We start from the raw sequence: 15,270 nt of genomic DNA on the forward strand, positions 1-15,270 counted from the left end.
TGCTACCTGCCAATGTGCATGTTAGCAGGAAGCTGGAATGGAGAGGGGAACTGAGACTCAAACCCAGGCGCTGTGATAAGGAATGCAGGCATCCCAAGCGCAGCTTAACTGCTGAGCCAAATGCCTGTCTGTGGTGTATCTTTTTTCATCCTTTTAATTTGACATTATCTATGTCTTTAAAATTGACTGTTAACTTTTTAAATACAGTCTGATATTTTCTGCCTTTTAACTGGAACATTTAGTTCATGTAACATTGTAATGGATATGTTTGGGTTTAGATCTGCCAGTTTCCTATTTGTCCCACATCTTTTCTAAAAGTATTTTAAAATCTTCGAGTATTTTAGTTTCTACTTTTTTAAAAAGATTTATTTATTTGAAAATCAGAGTTACACAGAGAGAGGGAGAGATAGAGAAATCTTTCATCTGCTGGTTCAGTCCCCAGATGGCCACAACAGCTGAGGCTGGGCCAGGCCAGAGCCAGGGGCTTCTTTAAGTTCTCCCACGTGGGTACAGGGATCCAAGCAATAGGCCCATCTTCTGATGTTTTTCCCAGACCAGCAGGGAGCTGGTTTGAAAGTGGAGCAGCTGGATCGTGAACTGGGGCCCATTAGGAATGCCAGCATCACCATTGCTATGCCACAGTACCTTTAGTACCTACTTTTTTTTTTTTTTTAACTTTTATTAAATAAATATAAATTTCCAAAGTACAACTTTTCGATTATAGTGGCTTTTTCCCCCCATAACCACCCTCCCAGGTACCTACTTTTAATTCCTCTGTTGGCTTTGAATTATTTTTTTTTTAGTGATTACATTATATATGTTTAATTTTCATGATCTACAGTCAATAATATATCATCTTACAAAAAATCTTAAAAACCTTTTAAGTGTAATTCCATGTATGTCCTGGTGTCATTCCATTGTAGGGTAAGCATGCTGGGAACAAATTCTCATTTTCCTTTTATATGAAAATGTGTATTTCCTGTTTGTTTTTGAAAGGCATTTTTGCTATAATAGAATACTAGGACCTTTTGTCACTTGAAAGCTTTCACTGTTGACTGGCTCTGTATTGCTCCTAATGATATCCATCGTTGGTGTTGTTTCCTTTTTGTATTGTCATTTTCTTCTCTCTAACTGCTTTACAGATTTTTATCTAACTTTGGTTTTCATCAGTGGGAATGTAATAAACCAAGCTATGGATTCATGTACATTTATCTTACTTGGGATTGACTCTCTGATGTTCTTGTTTCTGTAAGTTGTTGTATTTCTCCACATTGGCTACTTATCATCCCTAATTGTTTCAAATACTATTTCCTTTACCAGGATTCTATTTTTCATCTGGATCTTCAGTTAATATGTTAGATTGCTTTTTGTGCCAAAGGTCACTGTGATGCTTTTTCAGTCGTCAGTTTTCTCTCTCACTGAGATTGGATCATTTGTACTGATCTGTCTTCAAGTTTGCTGACCATTTGTTTTGCTGTCTCTGATCTGCTTTAAGTCCTTAACCATTTATAAATACCTGTTTTAATGTTATGTAGGTTTTTGGGGGGCTTGGGTTTTTTTGTTGTTGTTAACTAACATCTGGATTATCTTAAGGTTGGCTTCTGCAGACCACTTTTCTCGTGATCATGACTCACATGTTTTCCGTTTACTGCTTGAATGGTAACTTCTGATTGTATATTGGGCATTGTGGATCACTGGTCTAAAACTCTGGATTCTGTTATCTTCTTCTGAAAACTTTTGATGTCTGTTCTGCCAACCATTGATATTTCTAATGCTCACTCTCAGTGTGTGAAGGCTTCATTTTGCACTTTGTTGCCCTTTATCCTGGGACAACTTCCTTAGTGTTTTTACCATAAAATGCAGCCTTTTCCAGTTTTAATTGAAAGCCCAAGGTGTTTACCAAGCATAAAACTATGTGGAATTTAAACTTCAACCTCCCTTTGTACTAGGCAACAGCTGATTGCTCTGTTCAGCTCATTTAGTCTTTTTGTGGTTGTTTTCCTCTGGGCTCCCACACATGGGATTTTCTGGGATTTTTCTCTCTCAAGTTTCATTTGTTCTGCAAGCAAGTAGCTCCGTGTTCTGATGACTTAATTAGTGCTACTTTCTGATTTGAGTTCTAGCCACCCCATCCCTCTTAATGCTGGAGACTACCCTCTGGATAAAAACTGTATTAATGTGCCTGTCTTTTTTTCCAAAGGTTGAACCCATTCTAATTTCTACCTGCTTTTGGCAGTTTTAAATTGATGCCTATTTTAAATTGATGATATTTCTGTTTTGTTCAGAGTTTTTTATATGCAGGAAAGTTAGTCCAATAGACATTTCTTTGTCACTATTGAACCCGCAATGCCAGCTATTTATTTATTTATTTATTTAAGATTTGCTTATTTGAGAAACAGAGTTACAAAGAGAGAGAGAGAGAGGGAGGGAGGGAGGGAAGGAAGGAGTGAGGGAGGGAGAGATAGATCTTCCATCTGCTGGTTCACTCCCCAATCGCTGCAACAGCCGGAGCTAGGTGGGTCTGAAGCTAGGAGCTTCTCTGGGTCTCTCACATGAGTGCAAGGGCCCAAGCACTTGGGACATACTCCATTATTTTCCAGGCCATTCATTAGCAGAGAGCTGGGTCAGAAGTGTAGCAACCACGACTCAAACCAGCACCCATATGGGATGATGAGCTTTTTATTTTTATTATAAATATGTTTCAAATCATTAATGTATTTGTGATTATGACTTCATTAGTTCTATTTTATCTCTATTCCTAGATATGAAGAGAAGGCTACAAAAGACTTGGAACGGTACAATAGTCAAATGAAAAGAGCCCTTGAACAGGAGTCACAAATACCATTAAAAGATGGCAGAAAAAAGATAAAACACACCAGTGCGTGGAATTTGGCACAGAAACACAAGTTGAAAGCTTCATTATCTAATCAGCCAAAACTCGATGAGCTCTTTCAGTCTCATGTTGAAAAAAAAAGGAGTGACAATATTAAAATAGTATCCATCCCTTTCTCTATGGAAAAGTTAAAAATAAATTTTGAGAAACAAAATAAATTTGACTTAGAAGACAAAGATGAACATTGTTTCATCCACAATCTTAGCTTTCCTGATGCATGGTTAATGATATCCAAAACAGAGGTGATGTTACTAAATCCATATAGAGTAGAGGAAGCCCTGCTATTTAAAAGACTTCTTGAGAACCATAAACTTCCTGCAGAGCCACTGGAAAAGCCAATTATTTTAACAGAGAGGTATGATGGAGTTACATAATTTTTTAAACTTCTATTAGAGTTTAAAATAGTAATGCATAACTGATTAGAAATTGAAGGTAAAAACTGGAAGTTTCCTAATAGGGGTATGTGATATTTAAGGAAATATTTTTAAAATGTTATTTTTGTTTGAGGGAATCTGTTGCTCATAAATAACTTTAGAATGTTCTAGGTATTTCACTTCTGACATTAAAGTTCATTTCTTCTGTATGATAGTGACTTCCCTAGGATAATTCTGAGGTTATATTACCATGACCACCTTCTATTATATACCCTAGTTTAACATTTTCAAACATATACCAAAATAGAATTATACATTGAATGTCTGTATCAACAGTAATCAAGATTTTGTCACATTTTCTTTATCTGTCCTTTTATATATATATATGTATGTGTATATATATATATGTATGTATACTTATATGCTTATATTTTTATTTTCCTTGCCAAAGTATTTTAGAACAATTCCCTCTGTTAATCTTTCTCTTTCAAAACTGTATATTTTCTTACCTAACCACCATACCTTTTTCATATCTTTTACAATAATCTCTTGGAATTATTCCCCATTGTTTCAAATTGCCATTTTCTTTACAGTTTTAAAATAGTTTAATGACTTCTGTAAAAATTTCTATCTACAAGATCCACACATGACTTTTGGTTGTGTCTCTTAAATCCCTTATTATCACCAGTTTAGATATCTATAAAATACAAAGTACTTATAATAACAATGACAATAGTTAATGTTTATTGAACATTTACTGTGTGATAGGGACTTTGCTATGTGTTTTTGTGATCTGACCTTCAAAGCAACTTTATGAGGTAGGTTCTGTCATTCATAGTTCATAAATGAGGAGGCTGAAACATAGAGTGGCTGTATAACTTACCTAGACTCACGAAGGCAGTGAATAAGCCATGCATTCAAGATTCCAGTCTAGACAATTTGACTGTGGAGCCTGCTCTATTAATTGGCATGCTATATGATCATCACAACTGTCACTGCCAGCTCAGATTGATTTTTGGAATGTTGGTTAGGAGATACAGAGGACATCTGATATAGAGCCAGAGCTCTGCTCTCTGGTATCTGTTCTCACAGCTGTGGAGTCATCAACCATTTAGAGCTTACTAGCAAAGATTTCATTTATTCATTTGCTTTTTTAAGAAGTATATGATTGTAATGAAATAGCACATCTTCTTGTGCTGGAATATAGAATAGTGCCGTTGGTACATGTGAATTATCTACCATTTAATGAGCATTCAGGTTTTCATTGAATGAAAGAGAAAGGTAACCTTTTACATGTCACCACAACAGACCCTTACAACAACTATTGAGTTATGCAGTCCCCTGATCAATTTAAAATCCATCTGAGAGGTTGGTTTGTACCCTAGATAATTCTTGGCTTTTTCTTTTTTTTTTTTTTTAACTGTTTATTTATTTATTTTTATTTGAAAGATAGAGTTATAGACAGTGAGAAAGAGAGACAGAGAGAAAGGTCTTCCTTCCGTTGGTTCACCCCACAAATGGCCGCTACGGCTGGAGCCACACCGATCCGAAGCCAGGAGGCAGGTGCTTCTTCCTGGTCTCCCATGCGGGTGCATGGGCCCAAGCACCTGGGCCATCCTCCACTGCCCTCCCGGGCCACAGCAGAGAGCTGGACTGGAAGAGGAGCAACCGAGACTAGAACCCGGCGCCCATATGGGATGCCAGCACCGCAGGCAGAGGATTAACCAAGTGAGCCATGGTGCTGGCCCCAATCCTTGGCTTTTTCAAAATTTTGTTTAGGAACTGCACCACTCAGAATCATTCCATATACCACCTTTGCCAAATATGTCATGCAGAAGACTGAAAAATGCCCTTCTAAAGTCAACTAATATATTTATAAGTTCCTGGGAGAAAAAGATATATGTCTGTCTTTAAGATACATGTCTCTTTTTGTTACTGAAGAAAACGTCACTATCATTTGAAAATTTGGCGGGATGGGACCACTTGACAATGTATTATGTCTTATTTTAGACATATAAAATAGCATAATTTAAAATAAAGTTTTCATTTGTGTTATATTTTTAAAAAATTTTTAATTTCACGTTGAGTTTGTAACATTCTAGAAGATAGAAACTGTTTTTATGTGTGTTCTTCCTTCTTTCTATACACTGTATGTAGTAGGCCTTCTATTGACAGAATAAAGTTTCTCACAGTGCAATTTAGACCTGGATTTTGGTAGAAGATAACAATTTTCAAAGGTCCACTGGATTACCTTTGTTATTCTTTCATTCTGCATGTTTCATAAGCTAACAGACTATAATTTCTTTTTCAGTCTTTTTAATGGATCTCATTATTTAGAGATTTTATATAAAATGACAGCAGATGACCAGAAGTACAGTGGATCAACTTACCTGTCTGATCCTCGTCTTACAGCAAATGGTTTCAAGATAAAATTGATACCAGGTATGATAATACAGTTTACTGTTTCCTGACTTGGAGAGATGTTTTATTCCAAGAGCTACATTTTAGTTTTAATTTACAGATCTTATTTAGAAGTATATTTTTGTCCCACTAGAAAGCTAATGTTGGCTATGAAATAGCACAGATTTCAAAAGATCCCCTCTGCCTGAAACAAGCAAGTTGAGAAACTCTTTCAGTCCAATGCCTTGCATTTACATTTTCAAAGCTGACCAAGTAGGTGGTCTTATTGTAATTTTTGCCACCTTTTGCCAGACTGCTTTAATTAAATTTATCAAAATACTATTTTAGATGATGAAACAAACATGTGGGATACTGAAAAGGCCTAACAGAAATTGACCTCCTCCTTTTTCAAAAGCATTTACTGATTTTGCCAAGTAGACATGGGGCATCATCAGTCTTACTGTTTGGAAAGTGGGTGACTTGATTCCATGGCCTTGCTAGAAGACTGATGGCCCGCTTTTCTTTTTCTTTTTAAGATTTATTTATTTATTTATTTATTTATTCGAAAGATAGAGTTACACAGAGAGAGAAGGAGATGCAGAGAGAGAGAGAGAGTCTTCTATCCACTGATTCATTCCCCATTTGGCCGCAACAGCTGAAACTGCACCAATCCAGAAGCCAGGAGCTTCCTCTGGGTCTCCCAATGGGTGCTGGGGCCCAAGGACTTGGGCCATCCTCTACTGCTTTCCCAGAACATAGCAAAGAGCTGGATTGGAAGTGGAGCAGCCAGGTCTCGAACTGGCACCCATATGGGATGCCGGCACTACAGGCAGCGACTTTAGCCGCTATGCCACAGCGCCGGCCTGGCCCGCTTTTCTTAGAATGGAAATTCATTGGGTAGATAGAAAAAAATAAATAATAGAATCCATTTCTTTGTTTTTTTATACTTTATATACTAAAGGGCCCTCTACCCTAGCTTTCTCAACTGGCCTTGTCCTGTAACTTTCCCTTCATCTGGTGTCAAGGGCCACAGTGACACCATGAAAAATGACTCCAGTTTTACCCAGCCTACCCTAAACTTGTCATGCTCAAAGTATAGAAAAACAAAGTTCAGCTGAAAAAAAGAGCAATGTTTGCAGAAACAAGAAAATAGGTAAAAACATTGTACAAAAGCTTGGAATTCGGTAAATATAGGAAATGCTTAAGTGTTCTGGACTGAAACAACTAAATCCAACTTGAGTTATGCAGTTAAGATACCTACCCTAAACTTCCTACCTCACACCTCAGTTCTAGATATTTAGACTTGGAGTGCAGAGAGTGAGCCAAATCCCAGCTGTGCCATTTGCAAACTGGGTGTTTGGAGGAAAGTCAGTGGCCATTCAGGTTAGGGATTGGATCTTCATAGTTGTGTGTTTGTGGATCCAATCTTGTAGGTAGTTTTTAGTTTTATTTCAGTTTTTAAACTCTTTAAAGTAGTTTGAGTAATAGCTAATTAGTGAGGTTTTTGGTTTTTTTTAAAGATTTATTTATTTGAAAGCAGAATTACAGAGAGACAGACAGGGAGATTTTCCATCTGCTGGTCACTCCCCAGATGGCTGCAACGGTTGGGGCTGGGCCAGGATGAAGCAAGGAGCCAGGAACCAGGAGCTTCTTCTGGGTCTCCCACATGGGTTCAAGGGCCCTAGCACTTGGGCCATCTTCTGCTGCTTTCCCAGGCACATTAGCGGGGAGCTGCATCGGAACTGGAGCAGCCAGGACTCTAACCAGCACCCATTTGGGATGCCAGCACCACAGGTGGCTTTAACCACCACACCACAGTACTGGCCCCAATTAGTTAGTTTTAAACATTGTCCTAGTAAAATATTTTCAACAAACATTTGTATTTCATTTTCTTGAATTAACAGTATATTAATGTCAATATGTAAATTTTTAAATTTATTAGAAGAATCACAGAAATAATTCAGGCCTCTAAGTTGGGTATTGCAATATTAGACTACAACTTGAAGAGCCACAGTTGCTAAAATGCTTAGACCAGTTTCATTTTAATTAATGTCATGGGACTCCATTTTCTCTCCAAAGTAAGAAATGTTCTAAACAAATGTAAGGAGCAGATCCGCAGTAATTGAGATTAAATTAAATTATATAAAGCACATGTGTCAATGAGCACTTATGACTTAATGTGAAGTCCTATGGGAAATTGCTATTTGTTCACCAGCTAAGGAACAAAACTGTCCTGACTATATTAAATTCTACTGAAGGCTCACTAAGTGTTTTAGCAATGATGTTTTATGGACATGGTCTGGAATATAATTTAAAATAACCTAATGCTATGTATGTTTTTTCTTTTTTCAGGAGTTTCCATTGCTGAAAACTACTTGGAAATAGAAGGAATGGCTAATTGTCTCCCCTTCTATGGAATAACAGATTTAAAAGAAATTCTGAATGCCATATTATACAAAAATGCAAAGGAAATATTTGAATGTAGACCTCGCAAAGTAATAAGTTATTTAGAGGTACGGATTATTAGATTATATAGGTTGACTAGGTTTTAAGATACTTAATTATTTCATAATAAAATTATAAAGTTTTAAATAGTGAAATTATTTCTGTAAGCTTTATTAGTTGCATGTAAGAAGGAAGTACTGTTGAAAAAACTCCATTGGAAGTTTCACATCATAGAATGGTTGTGGTAAACTCTGTAATGAATCTTTACCATAACATTTGGGACATAGTGAGGAAGAGATTTATGGATGAGACCTTTTTCTTACTTGTTACCATAAGTAATTCCCATAGAATGGATTCAGAACTAGTCTGCACCCTGCTTCCATCAGCTGGTTGCTGGTTCACTCTCCAAATACCCATACCACCTTGGGCCAGGTTTGGGTCAGAGCTAAGAGTTAGGAACTCAGTCTACGTCTCCCATGTGGGTGGCAGGGATCCAGTTACTTTAGCCATACTTCCTAGGATCTGCATTAACAGGAAATTCCAGTTATGAGCAAGACCTAGGAATCAAACCCGGGCACTATATTGTGGGACATGAGTATCAATCACTAGGTCAAACACCTACCCCATTCCACCTTCACCCTCACTCCTTATCTGTTTAAGAGCAAAAGAAGAGAAGGAAGTTACTGAATATGTGGAGATTTTGGTTTTCTAATAATATCAACTACAGGCCGGCGCCGTGGCTCAACAGGCTAATCCTCCGCCTTGCGGCGCCGGCACACCGGGTTCTAGTCCCAGTCGGGGCACCGATCCTGTCCCGGTTGCCCCTCTTCCAGGCCAGCTCTCTGCTGTGGCCAGGGAGTGCAGTGGAGGATAGCCCAAGTGTTTGGGCTCTGCACCCCATGGGAGACCAGGAGAAGCACCTGGCTCCTGCCATCGGAACAGCGCGGTGCGCCGGCCGCAGCGCGCTACCGCGGCGGCCATTGGAGGGTGAACCAACAGCAAAAGGAAGACCTTTCTCTCTGTCTCTCTCTCTCACTGTCCACTCTGCCTGTCAAAAAAATAAAAAATAAAAAATAAAAAAAAAATAATAATAATATCAACTACAAATGGGAAATGTAATGTTGGAATTTTCTTTAAAGAAATCAAAAATAAGAGGATTGAGAAAGATTATAAACTTTAAAATGGCTAAGTGTAAGATAGTGGCAAGAAAACAACTGCATTGAAATTTGAGGTTCTAGATATCCCTTAAGGTGGGCTGGTATTATTTTACAAATATATTCCAGAATTCTTACAAAGTTCCTCCCCCTTTTTAAAAATGAACCTTATTTTTTTTGTTTGTTTGGAAAACATGGTATGACCTTTGCATTCTGAAAGTCAAATCTGTGACCCTTTCTGAAGAATGTATTGAGTACTGAATACTTGGGGAGTTTTATAGTATTGACATTCTCAGGCTGTTGCTGAGACAGTTTGAAAATAGTTTCTACAGACTTTAAAGGAATTTTTTCTTTTGTATGAGTTAGAAAGAGCTTAAATTAAGATTTAGAGTTGTGAGTAGTGTTCTGTGTACTGAACATGGAGGAGAAAAAAACTTCACAAATAATGGAGAAAAAATGGTTGAGACTGGATTGAAAAAAATTTTTTTTTGCTAATACTATACTTCTTGCTATATTAAATTAGTAGTGCATATGATTGCTAAGGAATATAGTCTAAAACAAAAAAGGAGAGAAGTTAGAACCACAGCAATAACTTCCATTTAAGCCAAGTGGAATAAGAAATCAAAAGTAAAAACTGGAAGGAGAGCCAAGAAAGGAGTAGATAACAAAAGTCATGGGAGAGAGAAATTTAAACACAACTAAGTAGTATCACATTCTGTATAGAGTACTGGTGGTTGGAAGACCACCAAAATGGTGATAACCTTGAAAACAGCCATCAGTGGGGATGGAAGACATTTGCCAGTGGTTAAAGAGTAGAGTGGTAGTAGACATCAAGCCATGTTGTAGTGAAAGGTAGGAAAGAGGATATTTAGCATGTTTGTACTGAATTGGTAGAAAAGACTGACAGTCTTTTTTCTTTTTTCTTTTTTATTCAAAAGAGAGAAAGGAGAGCGAGAAAGAGAGAAAAACCTTCCAAGCACTGGTTTATTCCCCAAGTGGCTGGAGCTGGGCCAATCCAGAGCCAAGAGCTTCTTCTGGGTCTCCCACATGGGTGCAGGGACCCAAGTACTTGGGACATATTCCGCTGCTTTGCCAGGCACATTAGCAAGGGGCCAGAGTGGAAGTAGAGTAGCTAGGATTTGAACTGCTATACCACAGCACAGGCCCCAAGACCAACAATCTTTATTGGGAGACCAAATGTTCTAGAAGAGGCAGAGGGGAAGATGGGATAAGGATATAAGATTTAGAAGGGGGCCGGCGCTGCGGCTCACTAGGCTAATCCTCCACCTTGCGGCGCCGGCACACCGGGTTCTAGTCCCGGTCGGGGCACCGATCCTGTCCGGGTTGCCCCTCTTCCAGGCCAGCTCTCTGCTGTGGCCAGGGAGTGCAGTGGAGGATGGCCCAAGTCCTTGGGCCCTGCACCCCATGGGAGACCAGGAGAAGCACCTGGCTCTTGCCATCGGATCAGCGCGGTGCGCCGGCCGCAGCGCACTACCGCGGCGGCCATTGGAGGGTGAACCAACGGCAAAAGGAAGACCTTTATCTCTCTCTCTCTCACTATCCACTCTGCCTGTCAAAAAAAAAAAAAAAAAGATTTAGAAGGGAAAAACTATACTTGAATTGAGTAAAACAAGGCAGGGAAAGTGAAATGTTTAGGTTGATGAAAGAGTAGAAGTAGAAGTTACCTGCTGAGAATGAAGAGGCTGGAAAGATACTGGGAATTTCAGTCTGGTGATAAAGATCTGAAAACGAGGTGTAGGTACAATAAAAGAAGGCTGATTAGAGAATAAAATTTCTTGGTGACCTCGTAAGAGCAAGCATTTGTATGGAATACAGTCATGACAGTTTCATGACTCCCAGTAGTGCTTGGTAGAACTTGTAAGAAGTCCTTTATAACGATTGGAAAGATGGATATGATGGAATAACAAGAAAGTAAGTGAAGAAAATGTGAATCCATTAAATACAAGGGACTTTAGAAACTTCACGGGAGATGGAATTGAAAGATAATGCTTGGGTGGGCTTTTCACCACCTAACAATTAAGAGAGATGTCTGTGTCCCTCATCCAAGTATGTGGATTTGATCTATGGCTCTGGCTCTGACCAGCTTCCTCCTCAAGAGGCAGAGTCAGTGGCTTAAGATTTGGTTTCCTGCCACATACATGGGGGACCTGAACTGAATTCCCAGCTTTGGTCTTAGCCCATCTGCATCCCTCGCTGTTGGGGGAATTTGGGAAGTAAACCCATGGATAGGATCTCTCTCTCTCTTGCTCTTCTCTCTTCATTCCTCCTTCACAAATTTGCCATCAACTCTTTGAAGTTCCCTCACACAAGAAACCATTAGGTACTAGTGGAATACAAATTAAATTATTTTTTATTTTTTTTGACAGGCAGAGTTAGTGAGAGAGAGAGAGAGAGAGAGAAGTCTTCCTTCCGTTGGTTCACCCCCCTAAATGGCCGCTGCGGCCGGCACACCGCACTGATCTGAAGCCAGGAGCCAGGTGCTTCTCCTGGTCTCCCATGCAGGTGCAGGGCCCAAGCACCCGGGCCATCCTCCACTGCACTCTCGGGTCACAGCAGAGAGGAGGACTGGAAGAGGAGCAACCGGGACAGAATCCGGCACCCCAACTGGGACTAGAACTGGGGTGCTGGTGCCACAGGTGGAGGATTAGCCAAGTGAGCCGCAGCGCCGGCCACAAATTCTAAAAGGAAATCTAACAGAGTATTAGGTTGTTATAGCTAGTATCTTTAATATCTCACTGTTCCTGCCTTAACTAGGGGAAATTTACAGAGGGTTGCTGGTGGGTCAGAATACAGAGGGATTGCAGAGGAGAAATCAAAATGAGTAAAAAAGTTTTAGTTGGAATAAAGAAGTAAGAAGTTTGTGAGTTGAATAGGCTGTTATGATTCAAGATCTTTGAAATTCAATATTCTTCCATATCCCAGAAAATAGCATTACCGTTCCCCAAATGTGGAGATTATCCTTGTTGCTGCATCCCTTATAACCAGTCCATCACCAAGTCATCTGACTGCCTGCAGTCATCTGTATTGTCCCCTCTGTCCCCACGATTATCATCCTAGCCATAGCTGTTCACCAGGACTGCAGTGGTCGCTCAGAGACTCCTTGCTTCAGTTCTTACCCACCTCACACTCCACCCCACACAGCAGCCGCCTGATTGTTTCAGTGTGAGTGTGAAAGAAATGGTAGGCTTTTGCTTAAAACCTTCTGTGCTTTTAGATTAAAACTAATTGTTCACACTGCGCTAGAGGGTGATCTGGCCCTGCCTAACTCCCTTATCTCATTCCTCTGCTGTTTAACAGCTGTGTAGGGCACACACTGAATATTTAATTCTTCCATGTTCTCTCTACCTGAAGTGCTTTCTCCCCCATAATGCTTTTGCAGGATGGTTCGCTATTTAAATTGAAATGTAAATGCCACATCTTCAAGTAAGCTTTTCCCAACCACGTAATCATTGTCTGTCACATCGCCCAGTTTAATTTTTTGCTTTATTTACTGACTACAATTTTCATTGACTTTTTTATCTTTTTTCTTTTTCTGTATACTAGAATAAATTTCTCAAGAGGAGGGATTTTGTTTTCTTGTTCACCACTGTATCCCTAGGATCTGCACAGTAGTTGCTGCTCAAAAATATTTCTAGTGTGAATAAATAATATAAATTTTCTGTCTTCCTTCTGGCTAGAATAACATGTTTTTGCTTCAGAGTAAATCACAGTAAAAATGTATGACTTTCTCTTCACAGGGAGAAGCAGTGCGTCTATCTAGACAGTTACCCATGTACTTACCAAAAGAGGACATCCAAGATATTATCTACAGAATGAAGCATCAGTTTGGAAATGAAATTAAAGGATGTGTTCATGGTCGGCCATTTTTTCATCATTTAACACATATCCCAGAAACAACATGACTAAATAGGTTTCAGAAAATTAGTTACTGGTGCAATTGATTTGGTCAGAAAACGAGTCAGTTTTTAAGCCTTTGTATTAATCATGTATGTAATTGTTATTTTTTAAATGAAGATTTCACTGGTTTTGTATATTGAAAATTTTCAGAAAATGTAAAAATTTAAATAAACTAATGTAGACGATTCATTTATTCTGAAGACCACCGTTTATAATGATTTTAAGTTGTAGACTCCAAATTGAAAATAAGTCTTGGGTGATTGTGTTAAGAGGTACATTTCTTTTTTAAGAAAATATACTCTTTTTTTCAGATGTAATCCTTAAAGTAGAGGAAAGATTAGAGACGGGAAAGATAGGATTTGCAAATCTACTGGATCCCCGCTTTTGCAGTGCACCATAACCCCTGTGTTATGAAAACGACTAACAGACTAACAGTTGTGAATGTGATGGCTGGCCTTTTTTTAACAGAATTGTGCTTTGAGATTGTAAACAAAACAAGAAATTAACAAGTGAATCTTCTAGCCTGTTAAAGGAACAAGGCATTTTTTTAAAGAAAGATCCAGAAAGCTGTGAAGATTATTAGTATGGCTGCAAAGAGACTAATAGTATGCATGCAATTCAGATGCCTTTTTTTCTTCCAAATAAAGTATATTATAACTAAAAATCATAATCATTAAGTACCACGTGATTAAGAAGTATTTAAAAATTTACTAATTTGATCTTTGCCCTTAAGTTTTGAAGTCACAAGGAAAGCACACTTTATAAATTTACCAAAAGTTGTATACTAATTAAGTTTTTAAAACTAGTTCAGTTAAATCCTTTATGCAGTGAAACTGACCCTAATTGCTATGGACAAAAGTGATTTGGGATTCAAACTTTTCTATATGAAATGTGTTTAAAAAAACTTTTGTAAACGCTGTTATAGAACATGCTACTGTTGGGAATTCACCCATGTAAACGCTTTTTAGAATTTCCTTTAGAAAATTAGCCCGCTTCTGGGAACTGGAGACAGAAGTTCCAGGTATTCTCTCTGCCTTCCAGCTTCATGAGAAGAGGTACAAATTTTAATACCTGTTACTCTGCCTGTAGCCTGCGCTCCCATGACCCCAATCCTGGTTTTAACCCCCTTCCTTAGCCCTTTTTATAAACATGGGACATCTCCCTGGAAGTAAACCCTTTTAATTAATTGGGTAAATTGAGGGAAAAGAAACAGATGCAAAGGATGATGAGCTTTGCATAATCTGCACCAGCCAGGCATAATTGTGTATTTTTTAGCAGTATGGTCAGCGTTAGTCCTCCAGTGACCTCTTACTTAGCTGATAATTTCTTTTTCCCATTCTAATCCTGAGTTCTGCCACATCAGGCTGGTAACGGCAGCAGGTGTTTACCACCTATTTGCCGGCTATGTGAAACACGTGCCTCATTTAATTTTCAGACAAGTTTAAGATTGTAGGTACTACTGTAACTGCCCTGAGCTCCTGTTCTTACAGCACCCCTCTACTGCCGGCCGTGAGAAACAGGCTGACCCTTTGGAGCAACAAATTATAGTCCCCAAGCGCGCCCTGACGCCGCCGTCACAGTAGATTAGCTTTGGGCAACGTGTTTTTTCCCCAGGATCTGGGGAAGCAGAAGGCAGTGGGCTGGCTGCCCTTTGGGAGCCGGGTCCGCGTTGTTCAGGGCGAGGCTGACGCAGAAGCCACGCGCCGCCCGTCCATCCCCCACAAGCCCTTGCGGGGCCCCCAGCAGCACCGCCGGACAAAATGGCCGGAGCGGGCGGCGACGGCGAAGCTGTGGCTCCCAGGACGGAGGTAACAGCTGTTGCAGGGTGGGTGGCTTGCCCTGGGAGTTCAGAGCAAGGCAGAGGGATCCGGAGAGAAAGGAAAGCCATAACCCGAGTTACCCACTTGCCCCTTTGTCTGGGGAGGAGGACTCTGGGTGGGTGAATTTCCCGAAGCCGTCTTGTGATTGGAGGCTTCGGCTTAGGTACCCAACCTAGGCCATAGCCAACGCGAAGGCACCAAAGCCATGAAGAAGGCCTTTCTTTGATGACATTTGCTGGGAAAGGAGCTGTGAACGCTCCAGCCAT

General features: G+C 39.6%; 1 protein-coding gene across 2 annotated transcripts in view; it reads left to right on the forward strand.

Moving 5' to 3' along the window:
- Positions 1–13,369, forward strand: part of PMS1 (PMS1 homolog 1, mismatch repair system component) — a 102,766-nt gene extending 89,397 nt beyond the window's left edge. For both annotated transcript variants that reach the window (XM_062189157.1, XM_062189166.1), the window contains 4 exons: positions 2,763–3,248; positions 5,579–5,709; positions 8,020–8,180; positions 13,025–13,369. In XM_062189157.1, the coding sequence (XP_062045141.1) occupies positions 2,763–3,248; positions 5,579–5,709; positions 8,020–8,180; positions 13,025–13,189 (943 nt within the window). In that variant the 3' untranslated portion in view covers positions 13,190–13,369. The remainder of the gene's footprint in view (positions 1–2,762; positions 3,249–5,578; positions 5,710–8,019; positions 8,181–13,024) is intronic.
- The last annotated feature ends 1,901 nt before the right edge of the window (positions 13,370–15,270 follow it).

Source organism: Lepus europaeus, chromosome 1 (genome assembly GCF_033115175.1).
Source record: "Lepus europaeus isolate LE1 chromosome 1, mLepTim1.pri, whole genome shotgun sequence".
Taxonomy (NCBI): Eukaryota; Metazoa; Chordata; class Mammalia; order Lagomorpha; family Leporidae; genus Lepus; species Lepus europaeus.